Raw genomic sequence first — 13950 nt, 5'->3', positions numbered from 1 at the left:
TGTTCTGCTCCGACTCGGACACGAACCGAGGGCGCCGGCATAGTGGCATCTTTTCTTTGGAGATGAGCTATAAGACCGGAGCTTTGACCAACTGAGCGATCGGAGCCTGCTGCCTTGTTTCTTGCAGCAGTAATTTTACAATAGCTATATCAAGCAAATGGGTGAGCGGACTGGGAATCATTAGGACGAGTTTCGGAGAGGCGGAGAGGTCTGTGTGACATGATTCTCCTACATACGGCTGCGTGTATTGCTCAAAGCTACCACCAGTATGAAACGACAGCACGGATCCAAATTCGTCGTCTTGAAGCATGCAGCCACAAGACACAACGCAATCTAAACTGATCTTGCATGTGTTTGAGGTCCATGTATTTGATGCGGTCAGCTAGACTTCACGGACGTCGGTTAGGAGAGAGGCCCTCTGTCACTGGTGTCCATAAAGGGAATTTCCTCTTTTTTTCTTGTTATTGTTTCTTCTTTCTTCCTTATCCTTTCAGAGATATTTAAGCAGACTCCTGTATCTCCACAGGCGGCTTAGGTTTCTTCTTCTTCTTTGGCTTGACCGTGGCCTCTCCAGCACCCGCAGCCAGGCCCTCTCCGTTCTCCCCGTCAGCCTCCCCTGTCACCGCAGCAGGCTGCTTCTTTTTCTTCTTCACTTTAGTAACAACAGGCTCGCCTCCTTCCTCTCCCTCGACCTTTGGCCTCGTTGCCTTCTTCTTCCTCTTCTTGATCACCGTGCCCTCGACATCCACGCCTTGCGCAACTTGTATTCTCTCGTTAGCTCTCTGCATCTCCAGTCGCAATCTCTCGACCTCCTTCATGGCCTGTGCCATCTCAGCCTCTTCCTGCTTCTGACGCTCATAGTCGTACCCAGAGCCGTTCACACTATCCCCGCCACCTTCCAATGTGAGGCTGCCAATATTACTCGAGTCCACCTGCAGCAGCGACTGCTTGAGCTTCTTGGCGCGGGCCTTTGTGAGGGCGTCCGAGTTGTTTTCTGAGTCGTAATTACGCGGCGTCGACCCGCCACTACCAGCCAGGTTCTCATCCTGAGCGATCACCACACGTTGCCGCGGTTTTGGTCGCAGGCTGAGATTAGACGTCGGTCCGGCGCTCTCCACTTTGCCGAGGTCGAGTTGCATGACGGGTATCGAGTCTATATCGAGATCAGGGCCGTTCTCGGTCTGCAGTATATTATGAATAGGTGTTGAGGTCCCTGTGCGGCTGGCGGGCGCCTGGATGTAGAATGGATCATCTTTGTTTCTCTCGTCGCGCTCTGCCTTTCGCCTTGCCAAGATGTCAGGGTCGAGGTAGCTTTCCTCGCTTGCCTGATACGACGTTGCGATCTCCTCGGGCGCGTCTGCAAGTCTGTTGATGGCAGGCTCAGTGGACGAGATCGTCGTCGGTGGCGGTCTCTGGTAGTAGTAAACCTCGAACTCGTCTTCCTCTTCTATGCCGGGGGTGATAGTGTCTGCTGCAGATAGCAGCCGATTGAGATTGGGGTGGATGGGCTCGTCAAGGTCGAGCCCGGCTGGCAATGGCACATTTATCTGTGCACCTGGAGCAACCGAGTTCAGTTCCCATCCAATGAACAAGGAAGGGATTGCCTGCGTGAGTAACAGCGGTGGGTCTTGTTGGACTTCGTCGGTTGAAGTGGGCTGCCCACAAACGGCCTCAGAAGTAAGCTTGAGGAGCTCGGTGAACTCGACCGCGCGCTCTTGAACCTCGAGGTTGGGATGAAGAGCCAAGGGTTCCAGCACGTGTACTATTCGCGCCAGTAACAACGACGTCTTGGCCTTCCGTTCCGATGTCCAGATATCAAGATCGCTTCCGGCGACCTGGGCGAAGATCTTGATCGTCGCTTGCAGACAAGAGGCTAGGACATCAGGATACTTGGCACGAGGTAGTATCTGCAGCAAATGTCCCAGGCTATCTTCCGAGGACGTCAACTGGTCCGAGTATTCTCCGACGATCCAAGCAACAGGCCTGAGTGCGCCCGATGTGACGGATTGTGTCGAGTTCGACTCGATGCCGTATTGGCGCAAAATAAGTTCGGCAGCATTCACTGCAGTGGGCCTAATTGCCTTGACCTTTACTGCCAAGCTCCTCAACTCATTTCCAATCTTTTCTGATACGTCTCCTGCCGAAAGCTGAGTGGTCGTCGCAGTCTGCTCAAGGCCGTCGTCAACCTGTCTTGAGACGGGAGCCATCCGCACAAGTTGTGTCAAGATGTCGATGTACCATTCGAAGTCGACGAGATTGCTGTAGTTGTCCTGGGAACACATAGCCAAGATCCGCCCAATCACCTCAATCCTGTAGTCATCTGGCAATGGCGGCGCCTGCTCGGCTTCTCTCTCGTGTGGGTTGATGGCGACCTCGGCGTCCACATCCTCGTCTGAGCCCGTCTCAAGTCTTTGAGCCGTCGGCCTTGCAGGGGTCGAGTTCTTCAGCTGTCTCATGAGGCGGCTGACTATTGACATTAAATTGTCGCTGCTGACCATGCCCTTGACCAAGTTCAAGGCCTGAACGCGGATGGTGATGTCGGGACTGTCTATACACTCCATAATCACATCCTCTTGTTGAGCCACCAAGAAAGGATGTGTTATGACAATTTTGTTGAAAGCCAGCAGGGCGACGTATTTCACTGAATTTGGAAGATTAGCCTGGTATGCTGGAAGAGGAACGAGTGGTGTTGTCTCACGGTTCGGATCACCATCAACCATAATCATGCCTCGAAGCTTTGTGACACACAAAGATGCGATCTCTTCCCTGCCTGATACATCGTCGGAGTCCCCGAGGATACCACCCTGAATAATACCATTGATGCATTCATATAGTAGAGACATAGCTGGTGTGGTCCGTATCAGGTCTGTGAGAGGAGGTAGCAACTTTCGAACAAGCCGAGGTTCTAGAGGCGTCAAGGTAGCAAACTTTTAATCTGTTAGTCAAGTTACATGCTCACGCACTCGGCTAAACGTACCAGCTTGATCAACTTGATGGCCATCCAATTATTGTTCCCGTCGACCAGAAGTTCAAACAGCCTGGGTGCTAGAGGGAGGAAGTCATTCGGGCGCCTCCAGCCCAATTCGCAGACGACATTCACGATGGCAGCCGTCACACTGGGGTCCTCATCTGGGGACATAAGGCGATCCTTAATCTGCGGCCATGCTGCCCTGAGTGTCTCTGGATACACCAGCGCTAATCTGTATAATGTGACAATGGTCTTCTTTCGGATCGAGGGGTTGCTGGAGGTGAGACGCGGTATGAGATCGGAGAGAGTTGACAGGGCCAACGAAGGATTGATTACGTGAGGAAGGGCAGTGATCGGAAGAATGATCGTCGTCGCTGAAGGAGAGGCCAGGTCCTGGGCAGAAGAGTTGTTAGCCGTCAAGCAATCTATTGGGAACGCAATATTCGGTCATGTGCAAACCTTCTTGATCAAATTTGTGGCCAGCATCAGGACTTCGGTATCGGGTCGAAAGCTCTGGACGGCGGCCAGGTATCCAATGCGCTTCTGGTGATACTTGGCAGAGGACATGACCTCGAGGACGTGAAAGGAGGCCCATGACATGTCGTGGCCCATCATCTCGAGGTAGCAGAGCTTGAGCAAGGCAGTCGCCTTGAGATCTGTCATCCCGTATCAGTCTCTAAGCAAATCTATGGCCAAGAACAGTACACGGCCGGCCCACTAACCCATATCTTGCGTTCGAACTTCGGCGCGGCATTCTTTCAGACAATTCTGAATGTACTCCTTCTCGTGGCCCTTGTGGTTCCGCAGGCCACGGATGAAGTCATAGAGGGACTTCTCGAACCTGCTATCATTTCAGCCTCTGGAATTTTTGTACCGCACTTGTCGGCCATGGTAGCATACATCTTGCCGAGACGAGGAGGCAGTTGCCTCTCCTCAAGTCACGCCCGGGTTCGGTATGGTAGAGAGGAGAGGAGATGCTGCTGCTCGAAATCTAGGAGAATTAGGAGGTGGATGGAACCTGACGCATATCTTCTGTGATCATCTTGTAGGCGCAGTTGCGAGGTCCCTCCGTTGCGCCGTGTTGGCTCGGTTTGCTTCGTTCTGCGAAGGATGAGGTCTGTGGTGTGTGTAATTCGTTACGCAGCCACTTTATTACTCCGAGTCGAAGCTACAGCGGCTCGTGGCAAGCATGGCACATCATCGCTCCCAGATGCCCCACGCTACAGGGGTACCCTGTACCTCACCCGCTCACGTAATAATTGCACCCTGAGGGGCATTCTTAGCAGGGACCAGCTACCTCTCTTTCTATTGATGATCCCTGGTCGTGACTTCCAGCTTGCCGAAACGCCTTCACCAAACCCCAAAACAACATCTCGAGCTGCTTCCACATCCGTTCTCGTCCTCACGATAGGAACCACCCACTGTCCTCTCTCTTACAGACGACGTTTCATCGTCATCGTCTATCGACCTATCTACCTAACCCGACACGCCGAGCAATTGTCGACCATGGCCCCGTCACTCCTTCATCCCCCAAGCCAGCTCTCTCCGGCGCAAGCCCTCGAATTGTCGCAACGTGCACCGTACGTGCTTCAGAGCTCGCCGAGCACCATCTCGTCGTCGGTGTTGACGTCCCTCTTCTCCGCGCCGGAGAGCACAGAGCTATGGATTACCTACGAGAACCTGTTGCTGTCATGCCTCCGGACAGGCGACGAAATGTCCGCCCACGAATGTCTCGAGAGGCTCGTCAAACGGTTTGGTGATGACAATGAGCGAATCATGGCTTTCACTGGCCTAGTCAAGGAGGCCGAAGCCTCTAACAATGCCGAGCTCGAGAAGGTGCTCAAGGAATATGATGCGATCTTGGCCGAGAACAATACCAACATTGTCAGTGGCTTGTCTCTCAAGTCCACCAGTGGCTATTTGTATATTGACTGTGTGTAGCCTGTCACGAAGCGCCGAATTACATTACTTCGCTCACTAGGCCGTACTGCTGAGGCGGTTTCCGGACTGAATGCCTTGCTGGACTTTTGTCCCGTCGACGCAGAGTCCTGGGCTGAGCTTGCCGACATCTACTTCTCTCAGGGCCTGTACACGCAAGCTGTCTATTCTCTGGAGGAAGTCTTGGTACTAGCACCAAACGCCTGGAATGTCAGTAACAGCGAGGATGAGGGAACGTGTATCCGAACTAATCAGAGGCGCAGATTCATGCCCGACTGGGAGAGGTGGAATACATGACAGCAACGGCCTCCGGTGCGGACGACAATGCCGCTCGCAAGTATCTTGCAGAATCCTTAAAGAGATTCTGCAGAAGCATCGAGCTCTGTGACGACTATCTGCGCGGCTACTATGGTCTCAAACTGGTGGGTGAATATCGGGACATGAGCACTGACGGGGTGGGGTCATGCTGATTGCTATTCAGGTCACCACCAAGCTTCTGAACGATCCTTCCAGATACAGCAAGCAGACTGACTCAGATGAATTTTCGTTCCCCACCAAGGGGATTGTCGAGAGGCTCAGCGAGAAGGCTACAGAGAAGCTCTCTGAGATCGTCCGCCGTAGTAGTTCGAAGGAAAAAGGCTGGTGTGGCTACGAGGAGTCGGAACTTACAGCCGTACGCGAACTCCTTTCGAATGAGTCAACCAGTGTCATTAGATGAGAGGTTGCACGACTTTGAGCATAATACGGTCCTACTTTACATGCTCAGGCCAATGACGTGGTCGGGATGCACCAGTTACCAACGCTGCCGAGGTCTGGTCTGCGTGCCCAGTCATCACAGGAACAAACAGAACCCGACGGGTACAGGTCAACCCAGGGCTTCAGCGATGACTATCGGTGCCACTCTTGGTACCTCGAATTCACGCCGTGCATATCTGAGGGACCATGCGCAGTCAAGAGTAGCAGACGACCTCGCACGTGGCATTATTTGACTGGAGCTGCGTTGGGCGTTAGTGCTTTGAAAAGAGTCTCGGGGTGGGTTCTGAGAAGCCCGGCCACCATCACTTCTCGATTGCGCCTCCAGGGGCTGTTCCTGCTCTTTGGTCGAAATCCTGGACCTGCATCGAGGTTGGATCTGGACCTGCAGCTTGAGTGGTGCATTTCCTTGCTTATGGCCCTAAAGCCCAAATTCTTCTATCTCTTACCGCCTCTAAATGAGTTCAAACACACGTTCTTGCGCCGATGCTGTTGTTGGTGGAGGCGACTAAATTTTAGACGTCCAGCGGGAATAGCCTCTTGGGTATGTCAGTCCTGTTAGGGATGGGGATATCTACACAACTCACGACAAGCATTAAGACTGCTACCAGTGCCGAAATAGAATCAGCACGATTATTTTTCTTGTTCAAATTGACTTCAGTAGATGGTGAGCCTTTGACATGCGCTGATCCCCTTCGAGCAAATGACAGCGAAAGAACAAAACAAGGTGGACCCCTGGTCTAGAATATAATGCAACGACAGAAGGCAAGCCAGTTCAGCTTCTGGGGACAACTAGAAACGGGACCATGTGCATCTATCAAAGCCAGCCTCGTACAGACCCCGCCGACTCTGGCAGGTGGTGTCGACTGAACAAGCCGGCACAGCCAGCACAAAAACACAAGACCATTAGCAGAACTTCCGACCTGCATAGAGCCGGCCTTGCGTGCGTGCATGCATGCGTGACCAGGGGGTGGTGGCTTGTGGCCGGCCGACAGGCATACTACTACTACTACTGCATACCACGTACACACGCATTGCCTTAGCACCGGTGCCAGCAAGAAGGTTGTGGAATCGAAGATCCCGCCGCCGAACAGGGCTGGCCAGACAGGCCGACTGAGAAGAGCCCTTTCGAAACACGAAGAATCCTCTTTCTCTTTTCCTCTCCAGTCAGTGCAGTCACGTTACTGGGTTTACGAGACCGTCGTCTCAAGTCTTGAAATGTTCTTGAATCGACTCTTCTCTTTAGCCTCCGACGGTATGCCGTGAGAACGGACCCTGTTCGCGGGCCTGTCTGGTCCTTGTTGCGATGAATCTTGGCCCTGGACAGTCAGAGCCTTGTGCGATGATGATGATGAAGAAGTGGTGGTGGTCGACCAGGTCTGGTGGATCAAAGGTCCCGGCTTACACGAGCCAGACCCGTTAGTCCAAGCTTCCGGCATCAATGGTCAGGCGATCCGTCTGCCGACCCCCGATGAGGTCTTGGGAATTTGTCAGACATCTTTCTTGTGTGTGTGTTGGAATACTCGTCAGCAGTAGTTGCATGGGAACGTCCATCGTCACCAGTGAAACCACAACCCACTTATGAACAACCTATCTGGTCAAGACGAGAAGTGCCTGCGAAGGAGGGGCAGATGCAAGCGACCCTCTTTGAGATCTACAATCTGGTTTGTGACGGGTCCAACCGAGAAGGAGGGGTGGGAGAAGAAGCTCGGACTTTCTGCTTGGGGGTCGATTCTCGCGGCGAGCCTGGACGAACGAACGAAGACCAAAGGTTTGCGGTGGTGGCGGGCATTGTTTTCCCCCCTTCCTCAACACCTGATCTCCATGGCCGTCATCGTGCATCTAACCAGCCATCCTACCGTGGGCCTGTAGCCTGAGATTGGACGTCTGATGGTGCTTGGCTACAGGGCATTAGATTGCCTGCACAACCACTGCAGTAGCCGGGACTTCTGACCCATACCACAACCAAGTTCTTGTCTCCGCCCTGGCCCGCCAGCCAAGCCATCAGATGGCCAGTCAGGCAGTGCAATGCAACTCTCTACCCGCCTGTATTGTAGCCTGTACTGTTTACATGTACTATGGTAATTACATCGCAGATCTATGAAGGCCACCCACCACCATCCAATCGCTCCCCCCCCCCCCCCCCAAAAACCAAAAAAATTCGCCTGGCCCCGGTGTCACCAATCCACGACAACGCCACGAGGAGCCTTCTAGACGCATCAGTTTTCACCTTCTCCCAGCACACACGCACACGCACACACAGCGATTCCGGAATATTTAAATTTTTTTTTTTTAAAATCGCTCACGCTCAGCTGTTATCGTTAGCCAACCGCCAGGGCGGATCACTTTCTTCACCGCATCCTCGAGGCTGACGCTTTCTCTCCCAACGATACCCAATCCGCTTTTCGACCTTGCAGCCCAACCACCTGGCGATCATCTCTTTGCCAGGTCAGCCTGGTCAAGCAACGAAAGTCGAAACGCTTCGCGCCGAGACCTTTCTCTCTCTTTCTCCTCTCTCAGCCTGCAACTGCACTACACTCTGCACTATACACTTGGTGGACTCCCTTTAGGACTTACACGCCCAGGCTTGCCTACAAATCCTCGGTGCCTTTGCAGCCTTGGAAGCGCATTACTCTCCTCTCCCCTCCTCCCCAATCCTTTCCCACCCCTCCGCCTCCCCCCCCCTTCCCTTCGCGCTTAGAACACATAATCCAACTCTCTCCTCCCATTCGCCATTTTCATCCGTCAAGCTTAGGTGGGATTCGTATTGTCACCGGACCTGAGGGGTTGTTTTCCACCTAGCAGCACTTCGGGACGGACACACGCACACACGCACACACGCACACACGCACACACAATACACAGAGAGGCACGCACGCACCGGCAGTCCTCCTCTTCCCCTCCCCCTTCGAAAGTCTGTTCGTCACGCAGCTGCGTCAGTCTGGCGCAATTCGCATTGCGGTGGGGTCGATCCAGCGTTAAAATAAACAAGCCATAGACACACACATATACCCACCCCCGCAGGTCATCCTGGTCCAAGAAGATACAGTCGTGGAACCCATCCCAGTCGCCACTGGTTCGTCCACGCTTCTTTCCTCTGTTATTCTCTGTTGAGGACCAAAACAACCGCCTCTGCTCCGACTGGTCTCGTCCCAGATTTGTCGGGTGCAAAAAAGGTACACTATCTTGTGTGATTTGTGTTACCAATGTCTCGGTGAGCAATTCATCCTTTTTTCTTCTTCTTCTTCTTCTTCTTATTAATTTTCTTTGCTTTTCATTCTCTCTTTTCTTTCTATCTGCTCCTTCTTTCTCTTAGCCTGTGATCTAGGCTAGCCAAAGGCGCATCATCGTCATTGTACCTTCCTTCCCTTCCCCCTCCCTCACCTGCTTTTGTTTACCCCCTAGTTGTCCGCCCTAGTTTAGGTCTCACCCCTCTCCTCCGTCCCTCCTCTTTAACTGTCGAGATACATTAGCTGATGATACTCTCTGCCTTGTTTTGGTTCCCACCCTTATAGAGAAAGGCTTCGAATTCACCAAAGCAGCCGGCCGTCCTCACACTCGGGATCGATCACCGACGAGGAGGACGACACACAAGACGAGTACGACCAGGAGCACTCGGACTCCATCGTAGACGACGACACAGGCACAGAAGACGAGGGCTGGGAGCCTCCGCGCGGCGAGATCGACCCTGACGACTCCGCCTCGGCCTCTGCAGAGCCCTTCTTCCAAGCCCAGTCTGGCGACCGGGCGCGTCCTCGTGTCGGGCAGCGTCACCCCTCGCGCCAGCACAGCATCCCTCGCCCGCGCCAGCCACGCGCCCACCAGCACCACCCACCCCAGATCCACGCGCCCCCTCCCTTTGCGCCTGTGCCTGGGTCCGATTACATGCCAGGCGCCATGGCCAGCGACAACACATCCGAGTTCTATCCCGACCCGCGCGGCCACTATGCGCCGCCGGGCGCCGCCTACTACGACACGCACAGGCGGCCTGGCTATCCACACAGCGGCGTCAGCGGGTTTGGGCACCCCTCGCCATACGGCGGACAGGTCGTGCCCTGGGCCGGCAGCAACCCATTTACCCCGCACAGCGGGTACTACGAGCGCGGTCATGAGATGCTGCCGTACCAGCAGCCGCCTGCTAGCTACTTTGGCGCCGCAGGGCCCGTCAGCCATGGCAGCTACGGCATGCCGCACCACCTCCAGCACATGATGTACTCAAACCCGCCTGCAGCCCCGCCTGCCACCACAGTCGGCGCCCCCAAGACGCCAGAGCCTGAAGACCGGAGGCCCGATCCCGAGTTCGAGAGGATGAAGATGCAGCTCCAGCAGCTGCAGCTGGACAGGGCCAAGGCAGACGAGGCCCAGCGGCAGGCTGAGATGGAGAAGAAGATCCGCGAGGACGCCGAGAGGCAGTTTAAGGACCGCATGGAGGCGATGCGAGAGGCGCAGGAGGTTGCCAAGAAGGAGATCGAGGTGGCGCGGATCGCGGCCGAGGCGGCAGCCCTGGAGCGGCTCGAGGAGGCACGCAAGGTCGAGGAGGAACGCCGCAGGGTGGAGGCTGAGCTGAAGGCCCAGGCCGCCCGCGAGGAGCGCGAGCGCATCGAGCACGAGAGGCGCGAAGAGGAGAAGCGGCAGAGGGAACACGCGCTGGCGCTGGAGAAGGCCGAGCGCGACGCCCGCGAAAAGTACGAGGCCGCCAAGGCCGCCGAGGAGGAGCGCAAGCTGGAGCTGGAGAAGCAGCGCCTGCTTATCGAGACCCAGACCAAGGAGAAGCTGCTGGCGGACCAGAAGGCTGCTGAGGAGGCCAGGATCGCCGCCGAAGCCAAAGCCGCCGAGGACAAGGCCCGCAAGGAGCTCGCCGAGAAGGAGGCCAAGCAGAAGGCCATCGAGGAGTATGAGGCCAAGATGGCTGAGGAGAAGAAGGCCGCCGAGGACCAGGCCAAGGCCGAGGCTGCCGCCAAGCTCCGGTTCGCCGACGAGGCGCGCCTTGCTGCCGAGGCTGCCGCGGCTGCAGAAGAGCAGAAGAAAAGAGACGACGAGGAGATGAGGAAGAGGATCCTGGCCGAGGCAAAAGAGGCCGAGGAGAAGGCCGCCGCGGAAAAGGCGCCCGGCGGCGAGCAAGAAAAGGAGCCCGTCAAGTTCAAGGATGCTGTAGGGAGGAAATACAGCTTCCCCTTCCGCCTGGCCTCCAAGTGGCCGGTACGTATCATCCTTCCTCCCCTTGCCCTTCACCCCTCCCTTTTTTTTTTCTCCTCCTCCTTCACAATACATCAGTTCCTCTAACAGAAATCTTTTACTCTTCAAAGACAATGGAGCGCCTCATCTACCAAGCCTTCGAACACATTGACGATCTCGGCCCACACGTCCACGAGGGTCACTACGATCTAGAGGGGCCCGAGGGAGAACTCATCCTCAAGGAGATTTGGGACACAACCATCCAGCCGGGCTGGCAGATCACCATGAAGATGTGGCCCTTGCAGCAACACCCCCTGCGAGGCCACGCCCGCGGACACGGCGGCGCCCGAGGACATGGCTTCCCCGAGGCCGCCATGCACATTCCCCCCAACATCCCACCAGAGCAGCGGCAGGCCTTTATTCATAACATGCTCCGCCGGCAGGCCCAGGCTGCCGCTGCAGGCGGTGGTGCACACCGCTACGGTCCGCAGCAGGCCCCGCCGCGCATGGCTACCGGTATGAACATGCCCGGCATGGCGGAGCAGAGGCCACCTGTCCCTCCAGACGGGGCACGGTTCGCCGTGTATGGCCAGCCTGGGCCGAGGCCGGGACATGGCGGGGTGGACATTGTGGATGTCGGACGCGAGGGCAAGAGGGGCAAATCGGGGGATCGGAAGAAGAAGGCTATGAGCTGGTTTGGAGGCGGTGCGCCGGCCAGGAAATCTTCCAAGAAGTGAGTTGTCGTCATCCCTTTCACTGCACCCCCATTTTCTTCTTTACATCAGAACGTATGTCTTGCACTGTTGGCTAACATAATTATAGGAAACGTTGAACCTAGAATGGTTTTTTCTTCTTCTTCATTCCTTTTGTGTGGCGGAAAGGGGGGAAAAGGAGGGGGGCGGGTGTCTGTTCTAATTGGTCTTTTTTTTTCCTTCTACAACGATACCTTTTCGCTTTTGTGCATCTTTCGTTGTTGTTGTTTCCTTGTTATGTTTCTCCTCTCATTTTCTTTGGGTTCTTCTCGAGTAGCAAGCTCTTGAGAAGAAGGCAGCGGGGGAGTATATGCATTGATGGAAAGACGTGATGAGATGATGAGATGATTATAGGATGAGAGATGAAATAAATGTGTTGAAACAAAATGAGGAGAAAAAAAATAAGAAAATAAGAAGAACAGAAGAAGAAAAGAGGGAGCTGGGTAGCTACCTTTTCTCGCACCCTCTCTTCTCAGCATCACCAATCAAACAGATACAGGTCTGTGGAAGAACGCTCTTCCAAGGTTGGAGGAACAAATACTCTTCCTGACTTTATGTTGCTGGGACGCAGGGCATCGTGACGGGCAGACAAGGAGAGGAAAGGGTGGGCATGCTATTGGGAAGTGGGTTCTGTGCTCGTGCACACAAGTTAGAGGGAGAGGAGGGAGAGGACTACCCATCATGCTTCTCGGACCAGTCTAATACAATTTGGACGGTCTCGCTCTGAAGTTGGGTTCTTGATGTGTGTAGACGAGGTTTTGGGATTAAATCTATCACCGACCCCAGCTGCTTACAACGACGTGTATAGAGTGTTGTTGATCCTAGCTGGGTCATACTTTACCACGGCCCGTGTACTCTCTGTTTTGATGAGAGATATTCGAGAGAAGAGGATGAAATTCCGAAATGTGAATTTGATGATTCATGGGTCTGGTAGTAATGTACAGGTGCAGAGTCTTGTGCAAATGTGGTTGATCAAGTGATGGATAATCCTATATTTCTCTTTCTCAACGCATAATATTACAATTTATGTTCCCGTAGCGGCCAGAAGCCTTTTTTATATTATAGCCCAAGAACATGCCATTCTCTATTTCCCTTTCCAACGAAGGCAAGTATAGATCCCCCGGCCATCAAAGCAAGAGACACGACTGTATACGTCTGCATCACCGCGCCGAGCCAAACAGCTGCCTCGCCCGCTGCTCAAAGGCATCAATCATCTTGGCAGCCGACTCGTCCACCACCTTGGACAGCATAACCTGGACCAGCGGGTCCTCCAGCCGCATGCTCAGGTCCAGATCAACCTTGGTCCACGCCTCCCCGTCCTCTCCCGGCTTACCACCAGCTGCCCTGGGCACCGGCGCATCCTCGACCGTCCACTTGGTCACCAGCCTCTTGAACGGGTTCTTCCCCTCGCCGTCCTTGCGCGCCACCTCGGGCTCGTCCTTCCCGCTCAGCGCCTCGACGCTCCGCCCCGGCACGCAGACGATCCTGCTTGTGTAGGACTGCGTCACGGGTCCGAAGCCGATGGTCAGCTCGCCCTCGACTGGCCACCGCCGCTGCCTGTGCTGCGGGTCTGCTATTGCTGCTGCTGTGTCGTCCGGCCGAGACCATGCCGTCACGCGGCTGTGCTGGCAGTACGGCAGGAACTGGGAGTACGAGTCGACGTCGGCGATGAGGTCGTAGAGCCTCTCGCGCGGGTAGGGAAGCGTGCGCGTGACGTTGATGGCCAGGGGCTGGTCGGACTGGAGGAGGGCGTTGAGGAAGGTTCGGCGGCTTGGGCGGCGGGGGTGGTGGTGGTGGAGGGCGGCTGGGAGGGAGGCTCGGATGAGTGGGCGGGTGTGCCTTAGGAGGCTGGCTATTGGGCGTAGTGGGTCTCTTGTCGCCATTATTCTGAGGAGGTAAGGGAGGTTTGGGTAAGAGGTGTGTGGTGTTATGAAGAGATCATGACGGCCTGGTCTGTGATTCCTTAGGCAAGAAGAAAGAAGTTGGACTTTGGAAAATGGTCAGTCTCGGGACTTTGACGTCGTTTTGTCGGTTCCGATTTCGGCTACAGCTCGACCCGCTCTTGAGCCGTGTTCACAAGCCACACATTGGCTAGGTCAGGGGTTCTAGAATACTACTCAAGCCACATCCGAAATCTAATCAGCGCCTGGACTTCGCTACAAGAAAAAAGCCAGTAGCTTGAAATTTTCCACTTCCGTTTTCCTCTCGACCTTTCTTTTCCCACGCGTTGCCTGTATCTTTCTCACAGCAATGCTGTGTTGGCGTCAGCGTCGGGTCTCTCATCCCCACAATCACCAAGAGAGTATTGAATCTATGGACTGATCTGGGCATTACCAAAAAATCGTACTCTCGGCAACAGCGAGG

At 54.9% G+C, this 13950-nt stretch overlaps 5 protein-coding genes and 1 non-coding gene across 6 annotated transcripts; 3 read left to right on the top strand and 3 right to left on the bottom strand.

Annotated features, from left to right (window-relative positions):
- Positions 1-5: 5 nt before the first annotated feature.
- Positions 6-106, bottom strand: M406DRAFT_t17. The gene has a single exon. It is a non-coding gene; the product is annotated as a tRNA-Ile (tRNA).
- Positions 107-446: 340 nt separating this feature from the next.
- On the bottom strand, positions 447-3811 carry M406DRAFT_285925 (Adaptor protein complex AP-3 delta subunit). The gene is made up of 5 exons (XM_040918648.1): positions 3691-3811; positions 3428-3624; positions 2978-3361; positions 2699-2927; positions 447-2641 (listed from the first exon to the last, which is right to left on the bottom strand). Exons 1-5 carry the CDS (start codon positions 3692-3694, stop codon positions 501-503), a joined length of 2955 nt encoding a protein of 984 aa, XP_040782014.1. The 5' UTR covers positions 3695-3811; the 3' UTR covers positions 447-500.
- Positions 3812-4474: 663 nt separating this feature from the next.
- M406DRAFT_247675 (uncharacterized protein) lies at positions 4475-5624 on the top strand (the record flags this gene model as incomplete). Its single annotated transcript, XM_040916479.1, has 4 exons — positions 4475-4852; positions 4910-5116; positions 5170-5328; positions 5388-5624. 4 exons carry the CDS (start codon positions 4475-4477, stop codon positions 5622-5624), a joined length of 981 nt encoding a protein of 326 aa, XP_040782013.1.
- A 5344-nt stretch (positions 5625-10968) lies between these two features.
- Positions 10969-11148, top strand: M406DRAFT_243494 (uncharacterized protein; the record flags this gene model as incomplete). Its single annotated transcript, XM_040916218.1, has 1 exon — positions 10969-11148. A coding segment is annotated over one exon (180 nt), but the record flags the coding sequence as incomplete, so codon positions are not given.
- A 64-nt stretch (positions 11149-11212) lies between these two features.
- On the top strand, positions 11213-12166 carry M406DRAFT_354677 (uncharacterized protein). Its single transcript, XM_040922971.1, has 2 exons — positions 11213-11567; positions 11657-12166. Exons 1-2 carry the CDS (start codon positions 11263-11265, stop codon positions 11664-11666), a joined length of 315 nt encoding a protein of 104 aa, XP_040782011.1. The 5' UTR covers positions 11213-11262; the 3' UTR covers positions 11667-12166.
- A 580-nt stretch (positions 12167-12746) lies between these two features.
- On the bottom strand, positions 12747-13917 carry M406DRAFT_336580 (cyclase/dehydrase; the record flags this gene model as incomplete). Its single annotated transcript, XM_040921165.1, has 2 exons — positions 12747-13325; positions 13882-13917. 2 exons carry the CDS (start codon positions 13915-13917, stop codon positions 12747-12749), a joined length of 615 nt encoding a protein of 204 aa, XP_040782010.1.
- Between the last annotated feature and the right edge of the window lie 33 nt (positions 13918-13950).

This window comes from Cryphonectria parasitica (genome assembly GCF_011745365.1).
Source record: "Cryphonectria parasitica EP155 unplaced genomic scaffold M406scaffold_1, whole genome shotgun sequence".
NCBI classification, from domain to species: domain Eukaryota; kingdom Fungi; phylum Ascomycota; class Sordariomycetes; order Diaporthales; family Cryphonectriaceae; genus Cryphonectria; species Cryphonectria parasitica.
This window is presented reverse-complemented; position numbering and strand designations above follow the sequence as displayed.